Here is a 24,113-nt window from a genome sequence, read left to right on the forward strand (position 1 = left end):
ACTTGCCTTACAACGTCTAAGGGTCCCTTTCATACTGTGATATGGGCTCCTTTAACTATGGCTTTCCTCCTTCATTTGTGGCTGATTAGGTCCTCTCCAACTGTGGCCAAGATGACTTCCTTTAGGACTGAGACTAGGGCAACATTAGCCCTACTTTGACAGCGGATTAGGGCACACCTGAACTGCAGCTTAAACTCCTTGCTTGGACTGCGGTTAGGGCATTTTATTACAACGACTAGATCTCCATTAAGACAACGTATAGACAACCTCTCCTTGCTGCATAGAAGAGCCTCCTTGACTGCGGCTAGGCGTCTTCTTCCTCTATGGCTATATGACTCCTTCAGGATAGTGTTTAGGGCACTTTAGGACAACAGCTTAGGGTCTCTTCTAGACTTGCATTTAGGGCACATCGACAGTGTTAGAACTTCTCCTTGCTGCGTTACAGAAGCCTCCTTGACTGCGTTAAAGTCTTTCTTCCATGACTACATTAAAGTCTCTCCTCCATGACTGCGTTAAGATCTCATTAGGGCGGTGTATCTCCTCTAGATCTCTCCTTCCACCAAAACCCAAACAAGTGGAGAGAGATCACAAGAGAGATGTGTGTCTAAAATGACTTGAAGACCTCTCCTATTTATGGTGAAACGTTGAGGATAGGTGGGGGTAATTTGGTTGCTGGCCGACCTTGACGAATTGTCACATAACACAAATAAATTCATATCTCCGTGAATACATGTTGGAATCGGATGATTTTTAGATCAATCCTACAGCTCTCGACGAGAGGAATCCAAGAAAAATATCAACTACCATGAATAAGAAGACCCACATGGGGTTTTTCCCTAGTTGCCAATTTTAACAATTACCCACTTATAAAATTTGTATAACAATCCCATGTGTGAATCTTTCAACTAGCTCTCATTGAGTTTGCTCCCTCACAAAAATTATAGCTAGGGTTTGAAACCTAGGGTTTCATATTTCCCTTACTCCTTGCTAGGGTTTAGTTGTTCTCCCCTAAGTTAATTATCCCATATACTCCATCACCTAAGGTCAAGTCATTGGCCTTGGTCATTTTGTTGATCACACTCAAATTTAACTTCAGAGCACATTTTTCTTCACTCAAACTTTATTTCAGATTCTGAAGGAAAAGTCGCTAGTTAGGGTTAGGGCATGAATTTAACCTAAGGTAGAGAGCAGTACCTTGTGGAGGGATTCAAAACTTGGTTGCAAGGTATTTGTCTCAAAATTAACCTTTTCTTGTGCCTAATTTCCCCATTTTAGGGTTGATGCGATCTGTCTTAGGTAAATTGGGCCCTAGAAAAGCCTTATTTTTACCTAGGCTTCAACTTGAGGCTTATTGAAGGCTCATTGTGCCATAAATTTAATGTATAAATCTATTGTATGCCTTTTCTTGGCCTTGTGATATCCTAGATAAGCCTGCTAGCCTTACTTAATCTCTACCCTAGGTCACGTTGTGTCCTAACTGGGCCTTTGGATGATCCGTAAACTGCCGTGGATATTCCATTGGACAATCCGTCACAACAAATCTGATAATACTATATTAAAAATATGAAATTCTACACTATTACACTTTTATTAAATTTCTAGATCTGTAGATTTTTACTGTAATTTTTATGACACAAGATATGCTCTGGGAAACCCTTTCAACTTTCAAGAGAAAAACCCAGCTAGAAGGTAAGGCCGCTCCGCTCTCTTTCTTTGTTTGGAAATATGGCTGCAAGTACAAAGAAGTATGGCCTGTGGCCTATGGGCTGCTACAGTGCACAAATCCTCTCTGTGTGCTCTACCTCCTATCCATCTTGGCTATTTTTGCTCAGTTATGGAACAAATGCACTCGAAAGAAATGGGATGCCTCTTCCTCCTAGTGGCCCCGTTATAACACAACGCGATAGCCTACTAATGGTTAAGTTTGACTACCTCAACTCTTAAACGAAGTTACAATCTAGACTCTTCTAGAGTCTTTTACATCACAATCATGTGGCTAGCCCCTTTTCCATGAATAATAGGCGCTGACGCGACATCCTATCAAACCATTGTGGTGAAAACCGAAGGTTAACTTTTGAGTCACATAACTTTCACATACAGACTCTGATTGATGTGCTTCTTGCGTCATTGGAAAGATCTCTATTTGTAGAATAACAAGAAAAGGTGCAACACTAAAGTGACAATTTTACCCTTTAAAAACTTCGTTTGATCAAAATGCTCCTCAAAGGTTTCAGACCCTGTTTTGCCAAACTGGGTCCCGTTGGTAAAAACGGTCCCGTGAGCTGATTCCTCCACTTTTCGCACTCTGAATGCATCGAGATGGATGAAAAACAATATAATGATCGAATCCGAATGATTGGATGATGCACATTGCCCTAATTATGATAGATGAGCTTCCTTACCCTATTTTTTCACCTTTCCCCTTGGACTAGATATATCCTTGAAGGTGACCTAGTATAGGGAAGCCTTCCTTGCGGAGAAAGTCCACTAAAGAGTAGGAGGTATTGGTTATGGTGACAACGAGCCACACCTCATATTGTTATCCCTTGGTCTAGTTCTTGTCTTGTAAGCTATCTTGACAAGACTTGCTAGATTTTGATGAAAGATGGGCCTAGGGTTGAATATTAGGCTTCGACACTATAAACTAATGTTTTCATGCAAAATTAAGGGGGTATGCCCACAAGCAACCCTTATGGGGAAACACATCCCACACATTGGGGAAACGTTACCCCCTATGTCTCCCCTAGTTTCCCCAAAAGGGGGACATGGGGAAACATTTCCCTAGGTGTCCTCCAATCCCGGGTGCGTGGAAAATGTGGGGTGCATGCACCCTACCTTGGAGGATGTGCCCTTGTGGAACATTGTTTACAAGATGCACAGGGGAAGATTGAGTTTCTATCGCTGAAATCTCAGCTCCAGTGAGATGAACTACAATAGAAGAGTCATCATTCTGAACTAGTTCTTATTTAGAAAAATTCTCTTTTTGAGTTAGAGAAAGACTCCCACCAACAACGTGCACTTGATCTGTTTGTTGATGCCACGTTAAGAGCATCAACGAGCCACACCTCATATTGTTATCCCTTGGTCTAGTTCTTGTCTTGTAAGCTACCTTGACAAGACTTGCTAGATTTTGATGAAACAGGGGCCTAGGGTTGAATATTAGGCTTCGACACTCGTAAACTAATGTTTTCATGCAAAATTAAGGGGGTATGCCAACAAGCAACCCTTATGGGGAAACACATCCCACACATTGGGGAAACGTTACCCCCTACATTTCCCCTAGTTTCCCCAAAAGGGGGACATGAGGAAATGTTTCCCTAGGTGTCCTCCAATCCCGGGTGCGTGGAAAATGTGGGGTGCGTGCACCCTACCTTGGAGGATGTGCTATTGTGGAACATTGTTTACAAGATGCACAGGGGAAGATTGAGTTTCTATAACTAAAATCTTAGTTCCAGTGAGATGAACTACAACAGAAGAGTCATCATTCTGAACTAGTTCTTGTTTAGAAAATTTTTATTTTTGAGTTAGATAAAGACTCCCACCAACAACCTCCACTTCATCTGTTTGTTGATGCCACGTTAAGAGCAAATTCAATTGAAGATGCAGAGGTCTTCCCAAACCCATCATCAGACTTTGGGAAGAAGTCATCAACAACAAGCACATAAGTGGTCATGAATATGAAAAAGAAGTGTCCTTTTACATTTCAAACTACTATAAACCTCAGAGTGCTGGGTATCTTCAAGAAAGCTCATCTTTGCTCGCTACTCTTCCACAATATGTTAATGTTTCTAGGTTTACTTAGTTTAGAAACCCTTCATGCACTTTTTCTGATTTATTCTTATCTACATGTTATTTTTTTTAACAAGTTATTTACAAAGTAAATACTGAAAATAAACACTAGTGCATGCTCAACATATTACAGATCATCAACTAAAAGAAACAAGAACAAACACACCACATGACACCATTATTTTTGGACCAATGTCCCCGGAAAAACCCAATGCGGGAAAACTGGTGCAGCTATCTGAGGGTTTTCTTATTAAGCAATATAGAGTACAATCTGGGTGCTGAAACTAGCCTACCCAACAGAGAATTTCCTTAGCAACTATACCTCACAGTTTGAGAGAAATCTCCTGGTTGAAACCTCGGAAAATCCTTCCGGCAGCTACTTAGCACAAAATTGCTCTGCAACTCCAGCGTCTGTCGAATCTGGATTGCGTCAACCCCTCTCTGTCTCACGCTGGCCCTGTGTCAACCTTTCTTGGCCCGCGTCAGCCTTTCTTGGCCTGCGTTAGCCCCAGGAGGTCTCTACGTCAGACACGTTGGCCTCACTGGTGCTCTGCGCAACACTTGGCTGCCTCTGCGTGGCCCTGCGTGAGCCCTTGCTGGCTCTGCATCACTCTCCTTGGCTGCTGCACTACTCTCCTGACACAATCTCTGCCTTCTTTGTTTCTCTGTACTCAATGCCCCTCAGCTGCTCCCAATCACTGATTCTATCTCTCTTAGTAAACCCCACTCTAGAGAATAGAATGACTGATCATCTGGTGTGCTCTCCAAGTGACCCTCAAACCTCGTATACTTTTCTTGTTGACATCTCAACAGCCGAGATTAAGTCCCTAATCAACGACTAAGATTAGATCTGGCTTGATCCTTGTCTTTTGGACCAATGTTGCACGAAGCGGGAGCGAAGCGGAAGCGCGGAGCGCGGAAGCGTCATTTTCCAAAAATCTAGGGAGCGAAGCGTCCGCGGAAGCGTCTGCTATATATATATATTTTTATATATTTTTTTGCATTTATACTCAAAACAAACATCCCAAATACCAAATTAATTGTAGAAGACATGAAAACATGCATATTTTTGCATAAATCAAGATAGATATGGCATCCATGATTCCATTGTAGTTACTAGTATGTACAACAATCATCTATATTCTAGCTATTACAAACATACATCAAATTTTTAAGCATATTATAAAACATAAAACATTTAAGCATATTATAAAACATAAAACATAGAGCATATTATGATTTATCTAGCAAGTGAGCAACTGTCAACATTTGTCATGTCCAAAATTCAAATAATAATGTTTACAAAATATGTCACTTGGTCACCGCCAAGCCAAAAAGGTTCAAAATTCAAATTCACAAGTCTACAAGTCTAATGAGTAATCTATGACAAAAAGAAGTAGATTGTGAATATATCTACTAATCTCTCCTCCTTCCACCACGAATAGAACGTGATGGCGGGCCTCCACGTGGTGGCAATGAAGAAGATGGTCCCTGTGTAAGTCGTGGCACTGGAACTGATGAAGAAGAACCCCCTGCCGTTGGTGTTGAACCATGGAACCTAGAAACCAAGGGACCAGATGGGGGTGGGGGTGGTGGCATATCAACACCCGTGTCATCATCCTAGAATCGCTCAAAAAATTCATGCAAAAAAAAAAACACTAGTTAACAAAAAAATTAAAAACATGAATTAGAGAAATGCTTTATAAGGGAAAATTGGAAAATTCATACCACAATGGACATACCTGGATAAGAGAATCCTCTAATTGCTCTAGTCGCAACACTCCATCCTCCAAATTGGGCTCCTCTGGATTCTTGTCCCAAGTCAACAAGTCTTTATTAGACTTTGCATCTTCACAGTAATGGGACAACAATCGCAAGTTGTAATGAACATAAACCAAGCTCTCTGCCCGGTCTAAATTCAACCTGTTCCTTTTAACACTGTGGATGAAAGAATAAGAGCTCCAACACCTCTCTGCAGAAGAAGTGTTTACCACCTGTGATAGCACCCGCAATGCCAAACTCTGTAGAAGTGGAGTAGGCCCTCCATGCATGTTCCACCACTCAAGAGCAGAAAAATGCTCTCGATCTTGAATTGCATGCATGCTCGAAAATGGACCAGTGTTGCTCGTATAGTTGCTCACCTGTCTCCGTACCAATGCAGCCTCCTCCTCATCAGGGATTAATCTACTCAATGCAGCCATATATTTTTCGTGAACCTCTTTATCTTGGTGTGGTTTTCTCCTGACTCCCCCCCCAGGTGCTGGTTTTGAAAGCCATGATGGATGATAGTATTTAGGTGTCAAAACATATGCTAATGCATGCAATGGAACATTTAGCATATCCCATCGTTTTTCCACCTCTTCACGAATATAATTGTACAAGGTGGTATCTCTAGGCTCAACAATGTCTTTAATCTGCCCCAACATGCTATCCATTTGCTCATACACCTCCCCAATTACTGGTCGATCTGAATCTGCAAACTTGATCATGTAATAAATTGGTTTGGTGAATTGCAAAACATATTTAACCTGTGACCAAAAGTAACTGTCAAGAACAGTGTCCTTGACTTCATTAGCACCATCTGTACTGACGTTAATTTCATCCCATGTTTCAGCACACACCAGATTAGTTAAAGCTTGTCTCACCCTCACTAGCCGCCTAAAGGTGAGGTAATAACTAGCAAATCTTGTCTTTGCAATTTTAAGCAATTGCAACTTGGAGTAAGTGCCATAGAAGTAGTTTACCCTTGTATGCCCTGTGATGAATTTAATGAGCTGCTTCCCTTTCCTGTAAACCTCAGCAATCCACCCACAATCTTTGTGTTTCACAATATCATGCATCAAAAGGTTCAATGTGTGAACCAGGCACCCAGACCAAAAGATGTGTGGATGAGTACGCTCAATAATTTTTCCTGCTAACTTACAATTTGCTGCATTATCTGTGATCACTTGAACCACATTATTCGGACCAACATCTTTGATTGATTTCAATAGGAGATCTGCAATGTTTGGTGCAGTTGCACTGATGGAGGAGGAGTCATGAGATGCAATAAATACTACACCACTAGAAGAAACACCAAGAACATTTATCAAATGTTGGTTTCTAATATTTGTCCACCCATCTGATACAATGGATACCCCAAAATCCACCCACTCATGTGTAAAACGTGTCAAAGCTCTTTGAACCTTAGCTTTTTCTCTTTCTAATAACACTGTTCTAGCTTTCTCATAGTTGGGGGCCTTGTATCCTTTTGGGGCTTCATTGATGGCCTTTACCATTTCATGCCAATAGGGAGAGCGAAGCACATTGAATGGTACACCGCAAGCACAAAGAAAACGGACTATCTTTCCATCCACATCATCCCTCCCAGCAACATTAAGGAAATCCCCTATTGTTTTTCTACCTCCAGAGGTTGCAAAAGTACCATGAGGAGATGGGCAACTACCAAATTTAGAGGTTGCACTTGATTCAGAATGAGTTTTTTGTTTCTTGTTTTTTCGTTGTGCAGCCATCTCTATTTTGATGTATTTTTGTCTTTGTTCACTTGAAATGTTTGGGCAAATGGTTATCCCCACAGAACCCTTTTTTTCATCACTGTCTAGCACCCCACAAAGATGCCTCTTCAGACGGGTATATGAACCCGTATATGGTTTTCCTCCATGACAACCATGAGGGCACATCCATTTGTAAGATCCACCACCCTTTCCCCCTTCAAGTTTGGTCACATAGTTCCACAAGGGATTTGATGTACCTTTCCCATCTTGTGCTTCAGTGTCCTCTTCAAGTTCATCCCCTTCCTCTTCAAACCCTTCCTCCTCATCATACATTGGGTCACTACTATTAGGACCAAGTTCATCCCCTTCCTCTTCCCCTCTATTCCTCACCCTTGCCATCATTAAAACCAAGAGTGGAATGATACATAGAAGCCAAAAGAACACCATCTTGGAATATGGATATAGGTGGTGGACAACCTGTAAATAAAGGAGCAAGTAGAAACAATGGGAAAGAGTAGGAGAGGGAGGAGAAAAATACAATTTTTTTTTCAAAAAAACAAGGGAGTTTGGGGTTTGAACTTACCTCTTTAGCTCTTGTAGATGAAGTCCTCCAAGCTCTTGCTCCAAGCTCCTCCTCCTTCTCCTAGCTCCTCCTTCTTCACTCCTCCAAGCTCTCCTCTCTTCTCCTCTCCTTTCCTCTCTTCTCTTCTCCTCTCCTCTCTTCTCTTCTCCAACTCTCATAAACTCAAAGTGAGAAAATGAGAAGAGAATGGGGGCTTTATTCTTTTCTAAAGTCACCCTAAAGTCACCCTAAACTCACCTAACCCACCCCCTCATGCTAGTTAAGTTAAATTTTAAAACAAATTAAAAAAAAAATAAGTAAAAATTCGCTGCTCGCGGGGTTGCGTGCGGGTTGCGCCTGGGTGGCGTGCGGGTGGCGTGCACTTCCGGGCAGGTTGCGTGGCGCCACCCCGTGCCCGAACCGCCTCCAGAACCGCGATTCCGGGGGGCCGCAACCTTAAATGGCAGGAATCGCTTTTTTTAACCGGAATCGCGCCACCTAAAAAACGGAATCGCGCTTCCTGTGGGGATTCCGGATCGATTCCGTACAATCCGCGATTCTGCCTTTGGATCCGGGGGGGGGGGGGGGGGGGGGCGATTCCTGCAACACTGTTTTGGACCACTCTAACACATTCATATTAATACACATTAATATTTTATTTTCCCTAAGTTTAGACTTAGGGACTCCATTAAAAATATTAATTATTTTAATATCTCCTGATCTGTTTAGAATCTGCCCTAACCCTTTCTGGGCATTGAAGATCTCATGTGCCCCAACCTCTCCACCAAATTTTGTGGCTAGAGCACATCCGATGCTACCCCAAATCAACACTCCATCTTAGCGAGGACTGTGCTCTAGCAATACTCTTCACTCAGTATTACTCTGATCATCTAGCATCAGTACTTGTGCAGATGCTAGGCCTTCCTGCCCACCATCCTCTACACTGCTGCCTCCTGTACTGTTGTCCATGGTTCTGCCACTGCCACTACTGCATCTGTACGACAGCTCCCTCTGCATCCGTGCTGCTGCTGGTCCTTTCTCCCAGCATTGCATCTGCACTGCACCTCCTCTCATCATGTTGCATCGTGCTGCCCACTGCTGCACTGCAACTCAGTTACTGAGAAGTAAGTAAATGATCTCCCAACTGACCTCCCTGTTGGGCTAGAAACACCCACTGATGCTAAAGCTCCCTTTGCCGTTGACAAGTGCCCCCTCTCTCTGACCTTTGCCCTGCTGCAACACCTCCTTGCATCTTGCACCATTGCACACCTTTTTGTGCCTTCCTACACTGGTGCAACACTCCTGTGCCTCTCACACTGCTGCAGCCTGCTAGCTCTGTGTTGTCTTGGGACTCCTGCATTGTAGCTCTCTCTGCCGCTCCATCTGCATCCGTCTCTACCCACTCAGCCAGTCCTGCTACTCCTCGTCTGGGCTCCCGTAGCAAGGTTTAATCCAAGAGGCTGGGTACCTCGAGGATCCTGCCCCTCATCGCTTGTAGTCCATCTGACTACAGCTCAATGTCTCCCCACTTCCGCTCAAGTGGCGCGTGTGCACTCATGGCACAATCATCATTTGTCAAAACTTCCTTCTCTGCCCGTGCTGGCGCTGCCTTAGTCTCGGAAGACTCTCCCTTACTCTTCTTCCTTGGGCACTGGGTCGCATAATGACCCATCTCCCCACAGTGGAAGCACTTGATCTTGGAGAGATCTTTCTTCTTCCGCTTCTCCTGCTTTCCCTCAGATGCTAGGGCCGCATCCTCCTCCTCCTGCTTGACCTTGATCCCTTTGTTGCTGCTACCTGTCTTCAGCTGCCGTCCGATCTCTTCCTGGCGAAGAGCTGTCCACATCTTGTCCCAAGGTAGGAGAGTCCCTTTGCCCAGGATACTCTGGACAAACACTTCCCAATCTTCTGAGACAGTATTTAGGGCTATCCTCACCATAAGCTCCTAATCCAGTGTCGCTCCTATAGCAGTCAACTGGTCTCGGAACTCATTCAGTCCTCCGAGAAGGTGTCAATCGATTGACCCTTCTTCATCTGATACGACCTCATCTGGTTCTCGAGCAACATTCTTCTCTGCACAGAAGTATGCTAGTACAGGTTCTTGGGAGCCTCCCACATCTTAACTGCCATTTCCTTCTCGGCTATATGTGGTACCACATGATCCTTGACCTCGTCAAGGATAATGCACTTGGCCCTCGCCATCATCTCTTCGTACTTGTCATTATCATTGGGGTCAACTAGGATAGCTATAACCTTCAAGGCGAAGTTCTTGACACGATTTCTATCAAGCACTGATAAGATTCTAGTCTTCTAGACTGCGAAGTTTGATGCTCCGTCTAGTCTATCCTGGTCTCTTATCCCGTGTAGTGCCATGACGCTCCTCTACTTCCCTCCTGGAAGTTCACTGTTCGACTCCTTTGAGTCTCTACTTCCCGTCTGGAAGTTCTCTTCTGGACTCCCTCTGAGTCTTGATTTCCCTCTTGGAAATCCTTCTGCCGCTTGTCGAGATGCCCCCTACTCTGATCATCTTGTGCAACTACATTGCTGATCCAGGTTCCTCGGCTAGAAACCCTTGGTAACAACTCCTCTGGCCTTGGTCTGTCGGGTACTGTTCTGACTACAGTACCTCACCAACTCCACTCTACAATATTTCTACAGCCTTCTAGACTCCAGCAGCTGCCTCTTTGTGAACTGCGTCAGTCCTCTCTGCCTCACGCTGGCTCTGCATCACCCCAAATGGGTATGCGTCAGCCTTCTAGCCCTCTGCATCAGCAATGATGGCCTCTCTAACGCTCTGTGCAGCTCCCGGCTTCTTCTATGTGGCTCTGGCTGGCTCTGCGTCACACTTCTTGGCTTCTGCACTGCTAGAAACAGCTTCTGTCACCTTGGGACAACTGTTTTCTGCTTCTATTGCTCCGCTTGGGTGACGTCTTTTAGTCCTCTTGTGATCTGCAATCACCCTCTAATACCATGTTGAAGTTTATAAGTTTACTTAGTTTAGAAATCGTTCATGCACTTCTTTTGATTTATTCCTACCTACTTGTTATTTTTCTTTAACAAGTTATTTACAAAATAAATACTGAAAATAAACACTAGTGCATGCTCAACATATTACAGATCAACAACTAAAAGAAAAAAGAACAAACACACCATATGACACCATTATTTTTGGACCAATGTCCCTGGAAAAACCCAATGTAGGAAAACCGGTGCAACTATCTGAGGGTTTTCTTGTTAAGCAATATAAAAGTACAATCTGGGTGCCGAAACTGGCCTACCCAATAGAGAATTTCCTTAGCAGCTATACCTCACAGTTTGAGAGAAATCTCCTGGCTGAAACCTCGGAAAATCCTTTCGGCAGCTCCTCAACACAAAACTGCTCTGCAACCCCAGCATTTGCCCAATCTGGACTATGTCAGCCCCTCTCTGTCTCATGCTGGCCTTGCGTCAGCCTTTCTTCGCTTGCGTCATCCCTAGGAGGCCCTGCGTCAGCTCTCTGGGCCTCTGCGTCAGACACGCTGGCCTCACTGGTGCTCTGCGTAACACTTGGTTGCCTCTGCGTGGCCCTGCGTGAGCCCTTGCTGGCTTTGCATCACTCTCCTTGGCTGCTGCGCTGCTCTCTCGGCACAATCTCTGCCTTCCCTGTTTCTCTGTACGCAATGCCTCTTGATCACTGATTCTATCTCTTTTAGCAAACCCCGCTCTAGAGAATAGAATGACTGATCGTCTGTTGTGCTCTCTAAGTGACCCTCAAGCCTCCTCTTATACTTTTCCTGTTGACATCTCAACGACAGAGATGAAGTCCCTAATCAACGGCTAAGATTAGATCTTGCTTGATCCATGTCTTTTGGACTATTCTAACACAGATTCATATTAATACACATTTATATTTTATTTTCCCTAAGTTTAGACTTAGGGACTCCATTAAAAATATTAATTATTTTAATATTTCCTGATCTGTTTAGAATCTGCCCAAACCCTTTTTGGGTATTGGAGATCTCATGAGCCCCAACCTTTACACCAAATTTTGTGGCTAGAGCACATCTGATGCTACCCCAAATCAACACAATATCTTCAGATTGTTAGATGCCAACATTGTAATCGGGTTGGCCATGTGAAAGATCAATGTTTTGATCTTTACCCTTGTGAGGATTTTGGAGAACATACTCATTATTTAGACATATGTTCCATTGTACCTTAAGAAACCAATTTCTTGACTGTAGAGAAATTGTGCTTAAGACATTAATAAATATTATTTACTGTTACTTAGATATATGTTGTGTTCTCAAATGAAGGACCTGGAGACTTGGTTTTTTACTCTCAATACTTAGGTGACAAGGAAATATCAGAATGCCATTTGATAGCTGAATATGAATGATAAATGAAGAAAGCTTGAAGAAGTTAAAAATAGTATGCTGCCTTACGCAGAAACTACTATCTGTAACTTAGAAGAATTATGAAGCTAAGAACTAAATCATGGACAATATTCTGTTTAACACAGAACCTACTATCTATGACTCTTGGGGAAGTTAAAGATAATATGTTGCCTTGCACAGAAACTACTATTTGTAACTTAGAAAGCAAGGTGAAAATTTCAAGTACAGGAGCGCTCTTTTAAGGAATTTTAACTTTATTTACCTAAGCAAATAAAGACCTGCAACTTCATTACCATACTTGAAGGAAGAAAAGATAAGATGGCACATAACAGAGAAGTCACAAAATCATACCTAACAAATGCATGGAAACTTTTGATTCTTCATTAATCAACAATTATATCATGAATACAGTGGCCTTGTCTCCGGGTTCTCCAAAATTCCCCCCAACCTCTCCTTTGTAAATTTTCATCTTTTTATACATTGTGGAACAGTTGTTGATTTTTGAAACTGCCCAAATTATTTAACTGCTTCTCTAACTATATGAAGTAAAAACTATTACAGAATTTTACAGAGGGTAAAAGACACCTCCAAGAACATCAAATAACGAGAAATAACTGAACTAGAAGATGAGGATAACTGTTGGCTTGCTCTGTTAATCGGCCACTGAGTTCTTCTGTATATGCTTAAATAATGATTAATCCATTTAGTTGTGATAAACTGTGTTAGCCGTGCGTAAATATGGGCTTACGTATGTATCGGATGTGTTTTGATTGGCCAAAACACCAGAAAATACACCCAATTGCCTTCCTCTTCAAATTCGGTTTTAACATTAATTTTTCCGTTTACACAGTGAAATCGACGCAAAATACGCAAAGCGGAACTGAAAGGAATTAACTCTATTTAATAAATCTATCGGATTTGCCTGTTCAGCGCTCCGTTGACTTCCCATCGCAAATTGCAATCGGCGCTTTCCATTGTTATATCAACCCAATCCTTAATAAACTGCGACAAGACGGATGCACCGGAGTTATAAAACATAGCATATAAACTATCGGGTCCGCAACCCATCGCAATCGCAATTAGCGCTTTCAATTGGTGCTTGAACTCAAACCTTGCAATATTGCAGACCCGCTGGTTTTATAAAGCACATCATATATAAACTATTGGGTCCGGCCATCGCATATCGCAATCGGCGTAAATCATATACATATATAAACGTTATGCGATGATCGCGGATCCACTGGGGCTTATAAAACACACACACACACACACACATATATATGCTTGTTTTGGGTCCAGCCTGTTCAACGCTTTATTAACTATTTATCGCAATCGGCAATCGGTGATTTCCGTGGTAACTTCATACAAATGCCCGCTGCGTTTCGCGATTGCGATCTAATCGCAATCATCACACGTATATATATATATTGATTATGGCTTCATATAATTATTTATATTGCGATTTAACTTAATCGCACGAGCAAATTTTTTTATACTTGTTTCTTTTGTGTTTTGATTTCGATATGTAATTTATTACATTTCCCTCTTGCCTTATTTTTTTTTTTTAAAGATATTTTTAAGTGATTCTTGAATGAAACATGAATATTAAAGGTAACAAAAAATGCATGTTACAACATGTTCCATAGGCAAAGATTCACCTTGGATGGATCGCTTCTTGCCAATGGTCTTCAACAACCATGAAGATATATAGGTCATCCCGTTCCACTTGATTTCACCAACCCTCCTACACTATAAATCTCCAATAAACAGACTACAAAATTACAATGATTATTTACTAGTGTTGGGCTGCCAATTTGTTGCTGGGAAGTCATTTTGGTAGTGAAAACTCATAACCACAATGGATTTGTAGCGTGTTTTCATTTCATTCGACTGTGAACTATATGTAGAAAATCCTGTAGATTCACAAGCTAATGCAATTTGCTAAAGCAAGAGACAAGAATCTACTTCTACTCTTTACAACGGAAGCCCATAAACATCGAGCAAACAATAATCAATAGGGGAAGAGAATCAAAGGCACATAACACAATAAATATCTGGGGAAAGCCACAACTTAAAACCCAATTATTTGTTTTGTATTAATCCGGAAAATCAAGATGAAATTACAATGCTTGTTCTTTCTAGAACAATCCCAACGCTCAACAAATTCAATCTCCAACTCATAAGCAAGCACAAGGGCAAAGCTTAGCCTCTTCACAAGCTCTCCAAGTCTCTATTCCAATGTGTAATTCCTATGGAGAATAGCTTGTATTTAAAGGGTAATAAAGCCTCTAAAAAATGCGCAATCCCTTAAGGACCATTTCCTAATTGCATGCACTATCAGTGCAACTCAGAAAAATCTAAAACAAATAGTACATTGTCCCTGCACTCTAGTCTCAATTGGGTCTTTCTCATAATCGACATGCATGAGTTTCTGATGAGTAAATATTCAGTTAAGTAGAGTAGCACTAATGGATTTCATTAGTGTCACCACTGACTGTTAACTCACTATTAACTCACACTGGACTCTTACAAAGTAGGGAGAACATACACATGACTTCCAAAAGACTTCCAACTTGAATTTCATAAGTTAAGTAAGTTTGATAAACTTAATTTAACTCTTTTAAGTTGCTATGAGAATAGAATTCGAATTTGATTCACAGTTTAATTCAAGGACAAATTAAACTGGAATTTCTTGTTGCCATTTCTCAACAAGAAAGGAATTATCAACTACCTCGATCCTGTCTCTGTGAAACTTGAATTTATATCTTGACAATGCCTTTGTCAAGATGTCAACATCTTGCTTTCCCGTGGGAATGTAATCTAACAACATGATCTGCCTCAATACACAATCTCTGAGATGATGATACCGGATATCAATATGCTTGGACCGACCATGAAAGACTGGATTTGCAGAGAGTTTGATACAACTATGATTATCACAATAAATCACTGTCAGATCCATCTACTGACCAAACAAACTGACCGGGATCTTCCTCATCCAGATAGCCTCACATGCTGCCTGAGTTGCAGCCATGTACTCTGCCTCTGCCGAACTGAGTGCAACTGATCTCTGTTTACTCATGTACCAAGAAACTGTTGCTAACCCATACTAAAGATCTCTCCTGATGTGCTCTTCCTGTCGGATGGACTCCCTGCCAAATCTGCATCGGTGAAGCCTTGAAGCTTCACTCCCTCTGTCTATTTGTACCATAACTCAAACTAAGTAGTGCCTGTGAGGTATCTCAATACATGCATTGCCACCTTCCAATACAGCTTAGTAGGCCTAACCATCTCTTGACTAAGCTGGTTAATTGCATAGCACATATCTGGTCGTGTGATCACCAAGTACATGAGTGAACCCACAAGCTCCCTTTAAACAATAGCTTCCACTACTTCACCTGAAGTAGCATCCTCCTTCCTCGAATTACCAGCTAGAGGAGTCTCCATGGGTTTACTGCTCTCCATGTAGAATCTCCTGAGTATCTCGTTGGCATACTTGCCTGAGATACAAACAACTCCCCATCTCCCTGCCATACCTCCATGCCAAGAAAGTAATGCATGAGCCCCATGTCCTTCATCTCAAACTCTCTTGTAAGGTCCTCCTTGCAAGATTTGATGAGCTTCTCATCACTTGTCAGTATGAGATCATCTACATTAAATACAATGATCAACAACTTACCTTCCACCACTGTGATACCGGTTCGCATCTGCTTCACTCTTCGTGAAGCCTAACCCAGTGAAAGAGCTATCTATCCTAATGCACCAAGCACGGGATGCTTGCTTCAATGCATACAACGCTCTCTTGAGTCGACACACATGCGACTCATGGTCCAAGGTTTCAAAACCTTCAGGCTGCTCTATGTACACCTCTTCCTCAATCATGCCATTGAGCAAGGTAGTCTTCACATCCATCTGATGGATCTTCCAACCCATTTGTGCTGATAGTGCCAAAATAGATCTGATTGACGAGTACATTGCAACGGGAGCAAAGGTATCATCATAGTCAATCCCCTCTACCTGTAAAAAGCCACGAGCCACAAATCTGGCCTTATGTTTCTCCACACTACCATCTACAACTTTTTTTACCTTGTAAAGCCAACGGGAGCTCACAACTAACTTGTCCTCCGGTCTTGGGATCACATCCCAAACACTGTTTTGAACTATGGAGTCATACTCCTCCACCACCGCATCAACCCAAACCGGTTGCTGCAGTGCTTCTTGAAAGGAAGATGGCTCTGTCACAACACATGCACCCATAAGTGCCATGTATCCAATGTACCTCTCTGGTGACCTCGTCTGTTTGTGCTGAGAAGAGGGTGCTCCAACATTCTCCTGTGCATCATCCAACAATATGGCAGCCTCTAGTGCGCTTTCTTCCCTCTCTGGAAGACTCTGCCTGAGTGGATGTCTCCACTCTCTGAACCTCTGCATGTGGCTGCTCCACATCAATCTGAGGCCCCTCAACCTTAGGAGCTAAAAGCTCCTCATCCGCATGTAGCTCAAGCTCCTTCTCAAGGGATACTTGCATGGTCTTCTCCTCATCGAACTTGATATCCCTGCAAACCACTGTCATCCAACTGGTCGGCATGTACACCTGATAGTTGTGGGGTGTATCAATGTACCCCACAAAGATCCCCAACTCTGTTGTTGGCTCAAGCTTCTTCCATGCATCTTTGGTCACATGGCAATAAACCGATGGCCCAAAAATCTTGAAGTGACCAACATCTGGCCTTTGACTGGAATAAGCTTCCTTTGGTGTCTCCATCTCAAGTATCCGATGTGGGCTACGGTTCTGAACATAAACCGCTGTGTTGCATGCCTTAGCCCACAAGTGTAGTGGTAGGCCCTGATCATGCAACATCGCCCTTTCTGCCCCTACTATGCTCTTGTTCTTCCTCTTGGAAACCCCATTCTGTTGAGGGTTATGGGGTGTTGTCAACTCTCGTTTAATCCCTTCTGCTGCACAGAAGTTCTTAAACTCATTGGAGACATACTCACCACTGTTATCACTCCGTAGAGCTTTAACCTTCTTGCCAGACTCTTTCTCTACCAATGCTTTGAACTCACAAAACTTTGTGAAAGTTTGATCCTTTTTCTGCATAAAAAATACCCAACATTTACAAGAATAATCATCAACAAATATAACATAATACCTGTGTTTGGCCGTGGATGCTGTCGAGAATGGTTCGTACACATCTGAATGGACTCTCTCTAGAATAGACTCTGCTTGACTGTCTCCGTCTCCAAAGGAAGACTTGGTTTATTTTCCCAAAGTACAACCCTTGCATGCATCAACTTGCTCAAGCATACCTTTGGGAAGTCCGGTAGAGATTTGCTGCAATATTTATGCTGGTGTACCAAGCACGGGGTGCTTGCTTCAACCCATACAACGCTCTCTTGAGTCGACACACATGCGACTCACGGTCCAAGGTTTCAAAACCTTTAGGTTGCTCTATGTACACCTCCATCTCAATCATGCCATTGAGGAAGGCCGTCTTCACATCCATCTGATGGATCTTCCAACCCATTTGTGCTGATAGTGCCAAAATAGATCGGATTGACGAGTACCTTGCAAAGAGAGCAAAGGTATCATCATAGTCAATCCCCTCTACCTGTGAAAATCCACGGGCCACAAATCTGGCCTTATGCTTCTCTACACTACCATCTGCAGCTTGCTTTACCTTGTAAAGCCAACAAGAGCTCACAACTGACTTGTCCTCCGGTCTCGGGACCACATCCCAACACTGTTTCGAACTATGGAGTCATACTCCTCCACCATCGCATCAACCCAAACCGGTTGTTGCACTACTTCCTGAAAGGAAGATGGCTCTGTCACAACACATGCACCCATAAGTGCCATGTATCCAATGTACCTGTTTGGTGACCTCCTTTGTTTGTGCTGAGAAGATGGTGCTCCAACATTCTCCTTTGCATCATCCAACAATATGTCAGCCTCTCTAGTGTGCTTTCTTCCCTCTCTGGGAGACTCTACCTGAGTGGATGTCTCCACTCTTTGAACCTCTGCATGTCGCTGCTCCAAATCAATCTAAGGCCCCTCAACCTTGGGAGCTAAAAGCTTCTTATCTGCATGTAGCTGGGATACTCGCATGGCCTTCTCTTCATCGAACCTAATATCCCTGTGAACCACTGTCATCTGACTGGTCGGCATGTACACCTGATAGTTGTGGCGTGTATCAGTGTAGCCCACAAAGATCCCCAACTCTGTTGTTGGCCCAAGCTTCTTCCGTGCATTTTTGGTCACATGGCAATAAACTGATGGCCCAAAAATCCTGAAGTGACCAACATCTTGCCTCTTACCGGAATAAGCCTCCTCTGGTGTCTTCATCTCAAGTATTCGATGTGGGCTACGGTTCTGAACATAAATCGCTGTGTTGCATGCCTTAGCCCACAAGTGTAGTGGTAGGCCCTAATCATGCAACATCGCCCTTGCTGCCCCTACTATTCTCATGTTCTTCTTCCTGGCAACCCCATTCTGTTGAGGGTTATGGGGTGCCGTCAACTCTCGTTTAATTCCTTCCGCTGCACAAAAGTTCTTAAACTCATTGGAGACATACTCACCACTCTTATCACTCCGTAGACCTTTAACCTTCTTGCCAGACTCTTTCTCTACCAATGCTTTGAACTCACAAAACTTTGTGAAAATTTGATCATCTTTCTGCATAAAAAGTACCCAACATTTACAAGAATAGTCATCAACAAATATAACATAATACCTATGTTTGGCCATGGATGCTGTTGAGAATGGTCCACACACATCTGAATGGACTCTCTTCAGAATAGACTCTGCTCAACTGTCTCTGTCTCCAAAGGAAGACTTGGTGTATTTTCCCAAAGTAAAACCCTTGCATGCATCAACTTGCTCAAGCATACCTTTGGGAAGTCCGATAGAGATTTGCTGCAATATCTTCAAAGCCCCATGATGCAAGTGGCCCAATCGCCTGTGCCAAAAATCGTTGACGTCTCGGCTCAACATTTTTTTTGCCTTTTAACTCAAAGAAACACAATCCTCTACCTTTATCTTATAGAGATTCTGAACTCGAATCCCTATCTTCTTTACTTGACCCGTGGCTATGTGTCAAAGGAACGCCTTTCCTTTCGAAAAGATTACATCATAGCCTCTATCCTCAAGCATGGCAATGGATACCAAGTTCTTCGTCAGTCTGGGTACATGCATAACATTCTTCAAGGTGAGTGGAGCTGCATGCTCCCTCTAAAAAGTAATAGTGCCCACACCAGTAACACTATACTTACCGTCATCACCCATCTCGATATGCATCTTGAGATCTTTTTCCTCCAATTCACTAAATAACTCTGTCATTAGTCATGTAGAAAGAAGCTCCACTATCTAAGTACCAGAGACTTCCCATCACTGAAGACACCATGCATGCAATGAGGGAAAAGTCCAATTCGAATTGGGAGGCCAAAGCCTCACCCGTTGCTCCTCTTGAGGACTTCTCCTTGGACTTCTTCAATGGACAATTTGTAGCAAAGTGACCCATCTTGTGACAATGAACTTTCGTCATGTCCTTCTTACCTCCATGACAAGAATCTAATTTGGAATGGGAAATTTTACCTTTCCCCTTCCTCGCCTTAATCGCTAAGGCACAATTCTCTTCATCACCAGTGTTTGATGAAAAGCCATCCCTGGTGTTCCTCCTGATCTCATTCTGCATCAAATCCAACCATAGTCATTCCCAATCTGACAGCTTCTCCCGATCATTGACAGAGTCCTAATAATTATGCCAACTCTTTGGGAGTCCGAGAAGAGCAAGACTTACCATATCCTCCTCAGCAACCGTGATTCCAACACTTCCAAGTTCATCCCGACATTGAGTGAACTTGGTCAAGTATTTTAGAATCGTCTCACTTTTCTCCATCTTGATTTTATGAAGTTTATCCTTTAGTGCCAACTTCCTTTGATCACTGCTATTCTGATACAAGTCCGTCAATGTTTTCCACATAGCATGCGGGGTTTCCTTTCCATGGAGACTCGAGACAATATGATCTCGAACTCCCTCAAGGATTATTCGCCTTGCCTTCACCACACACTTCTTCCACTCAGCCAAGTTTTGTGTATCAATAGTTGCTGGCTTAGGAATTGCTTGTTCAACAAATTCCTTCAAGCCATTGTCCTCTAGCACAGCCTCCATCCTGTCCCTCCAGGCTATGAAATTTGAGCTGCCTTCCAAGGCATACTCAAGCCTCAACCCATGGAATGCCATCTGCCGATCCTAAAGTATGTATGCAAATTCGACTTTCACCTGTAACCCAGAAACTCAAAACTTCGAAATCTCCTCTAGAGAGCTGATTTTAAATCAGCGATATCTCCCTCATCCGAACTCTGATTCGGCCAATTTTTTTTTGAATTTGGGTATCTTTTCCCAAGGAATCCAGATCTGTAATTTGTTTTTGAAAATTTTGCACAGAAATTCTCAGATATGCTCTGCAAACTCTCGGCCCAAAAAACAATCTTGCTCCGATACCATGTAGAAAATCCTGTAGATTCACAAGCTAATGCAATTTGCTAAAGCAAGAGACAAGAATCTACTTCTACTCTTTACAGCGAGAGCCCATAAACATCAAGCAAACAATAATCAATAGAGGAAGAGAATCAAAGACACATAACGCAATAAATATCTAGGGAAAAGCACAGCTCAAAACCCCACTATCTGTTTTGTATTAATCCGAAAAATCAAGATGAAATTACAATGCTTGTTTTCTCTAGAACAATCTGAACACTCAGCAAATTCAATCTCCAAGTCATAAGCAAGCACAAGGACAAAGCTTCGCTTCTTAACAAGCTCTCCAAGTCTCTATTCCAATGTGTAATTCCTATGGAGAATAGCTTATATTTAAAGGGAAATAAAGCCTTTAAAAACTGCACAATCCCTTAAGGGATCAGTGCCTGATTGCATGCACTATCAGTGCGACTCAGAAAAATCTAAAACAAATAGTACACTGTCGCTGCACTCTAGTCTCAACCGGGTCTTTCTCAGAATCGACATATATGAGTTTCTGATGAGTAAATATTCAGTTAACTAGAGTAGCACTGGTGGAGTTCATTAGTGTCACAACTGACTTTTAACTCACTATTAACTCACACTGGACTCCTACAAAGTAGGGAGAACATATACATGACTTCCAAAAGAGTTCCAACTCGAATTTCCTAAGTTAAATAAGTTTAATAAACTTAATTTAACTATTTTAAGTTGCTATGAGAATAGAATTCGAATTTAATTTACAATTTAATTCAATGAAAAATTAAAACTGGAATTCCTTGTTGCCATTTCTCAACACTATCATTGATATGTAGCATTAGTCATGTATGTATTATAAATGTTTATAAATGGTTATTATACACATTAAAAATGGTTATTATCCCTTGCTGTCCCCTGACTCTTTGTTTTGAGGTGGTTGTGGTGGGTAGACATACTGGGTACACATCCCCACTTACCCACACTGATGTACCGGAAACTTGGTGTAGCATAGCTAGAAAGTGAAGGGATCAAATAAAGAAACATGGCCTAAGCTGAGATGATGCTGTCACAAGGGGAAGGGGGATTTAGCAATGCTTATCATCTGAAACAAGTGTGGAGAGGTCAATGCAATGTACTTGATGAATGGTATCCTTGGGAGAGGCCTGGATTAATATGGCCTTGGGGAGAGATCTAGTTTGACATCAATACGCTCCTGGTGGTGGTTGGAGTGGAGGATGAAGATATAGTCGTCCAACCATCCAGTGCTGGCATGCTTTGGAGCTTGGGTGGTGTGGGCTTAGGAGCAATGCTGGATGGTTCTAGTGCTGTCCGAGTATATGTGGTGCACTTTACTCCCTTACTGTCAAGGACCAGATGAAAGGAAGTGGCAATCTGGTTATCTGTTGCAGAAGAGCTGTTGAGTAGATGGAATCTGAGAGAAAATGTCTCCATGTACAAGCAAGTCACTGTTGATAAAGATCTGCTTGAGGCCCTGAAGGATGCAATGATAGCGTCCTCTAATATCATAATAGTCAGGACATCTACAAAGGGTTTGAGAGGATCTACCAAATAAAAGAAGATGCTATTGTTGAGGCAGTGAAGGTATTCATCTTAGGATTTCCGTCTTTGGCCCATGCTTCAAATTAGAAAACTCCTGTAGCAGAGCTGCTGTGAAGTAGAGGCCATCTGAGAGGAAATGCCTCTCTAATATACAAGGCAAGTCACTGTTGATTAAGGCATTTGAAGAATGTCGATAAAGATCTGCCCCTGCAGAGGCACTGGAGACTCCCTCTAATATCATAATAGATAGTACATCTAGATAAGACATATTCACCCCCTTGCCTCACGACCATCACTACCTTTCTTCGTTCCACTTAATGTGTAAGGCGTCGAGAGGATCTATCAAATAAATTAAGAGGCTATTGATGAGGTGGCAGAGTTGTGGATCTAGGAATTTTTGTTGCACTTCAACTTTTATTTAGGGCTTCTATGAATTTTAAAATTTTGTTTTTCAATTATTGAAGATGCCAATCTTTACTGTCTCCTCAGACCAATTAGGTCTATCTGACAAATAAAGGGAATCTGACTAAATAGGGTATTCCATGGTTTTTTATTGCCACATAATGTTACACTGCTGTCTATGAGCAACTTATTTATGCATTTGAAATCTATATTTTTGTAGGTACTCCGGGAGAGTGATGTGCCTCCTGTTGGCTGTGCAGTAAATATTGTGAATGAGCATCTATCTGTATACTTATTACTCCGAGGCATTGTAGATGCACAGCTTGAACTTTCAAAACTGGAAAAAAAGAAAGAAGAACTTATCCGGTAGGCTATGATTTTTATAATTTTACATAGTAAGTCTTTGCTGTCTGTCTTCATCTGATGGAGTTTTTTGTGGAACCAGGCAACAGGAAGCAGTGACAAAGAAAATGAACATTCCCGGATATAGAGACAAAGTACCGGCCAATATACAAGAAGAAAATCTTTCTAAGTTGAATAAACTTATGGCTGAATTGAGCATCGTCGAAGAGGCAAATGAGAATTTTGAAAACCTTTTGGCAGATAGCAGCTAAAACAATGAGTTGAATTGCAGTATCTTGTCACTATTGATTTTCAAGTATTGATAGATCATAATTTGTGCCCATTAAATTCCATTCTTGGTATGGCACTCAATATATTTATTATTTCTGCTTTCAAGCACCGTCCTCAAGTAGAAATTTAAATGAAATCTATATCGGCCTTACCGACAATTCTCAATATTTGTCGTAAGGCGAATGATCCTTGGTCACTCTAGCTCCTAAATCACATTTTTCTAAAAGTAGAGAAATTTTTGATGCAAATATAACATTTTTCTAAAAATAGAGAATTTTTTGAAGCAAATATAAAAAACTATATGTTGCATTATGTAAACAAATTTTCGCAAAAAAATGAAATTTCACATGTTGTAATGGTTTCTCTAGTTTCATAACAGTTTTATATGATTGTATTGGGTTTATATGCTGGCGTGCTTAAAGTAAGTCTACTGCCAAGGCATCAGCATATTTCCGTGATAGCTTTCCGATATTGTAGACAGATAGTCTACTGTGCAACATTTAAATTCAGTGAGACGCGTACTATGTAATTTAATTCTGAGAATTTTCTCCAAGGGCTCTGTTTTTGGAACATCTGTTTTCGGAACATCATTTGAAACATTAGAATTACCCTTTTTCTCTGTTTGTTCAGAGTCCTGCAGAGAATTTTGAAGGGCCGGCTCAACCCTTGCTAAATTGGCCCAAAGCCAAATACTCTTCGCTGCTCCAATAAGAGGAGCAGATACATGTTGGGCAGTACGTGCCAACAGTACATTGTACCTCCTAAGTCGGAGCTGATGAAGTGCATTAGAAAAATCACG

General features: G+C 42.1%; 1 protein-coding gene across 5 annotated transcripts in view; it reads left to right on the plus strand.

Moving 5' to 3' along the window:
* The window catches only part of LOC149149211 (valine--tRNA ligase, mitochondrial 1-like), a 277,751-nt gene extending 254,085 nt beyond the window's left edge, over positions 1-23,666 (plus strand). For all 5 annotated transcript variants that reach the window (XM_089439538.1, XM_089439541.1, XM_089439537.1 and 2 more), the window contains 2 exons: positions 22,902-23,047; positions 23,127-23,666. In XM_089439538.1, coding sequence (XP_089295664.1) covers positions 22,902-23,047; positions 23,127-23,295 — 315 coding nt within the window. In that variant the 3' untranslated portion in view covers positions 23,296-23,666. The remainder of the gene's footprint in view (positions 1-22,901; positions 23,048-23,126) is intronic.
* The last annotated feature ends 447 nt before the right edge of the window (positions 23,667-24,113 follow it).

This window comes from Pinus tabuliformis, chromosome 9 (genome assembly GCF_031772625.1).
Source record: "Pinus tabuliformis cultivar Carrire ecotype Pingquan chromosome 9, CPIR1, whole genome shotgun sequence".
Lineage (NCBI taxonomy): Eukaryota > Viridiplantae > Streptophyta > Pinopsida > Pinales > Pinaceae > Pinus > Pinus tabuliformis.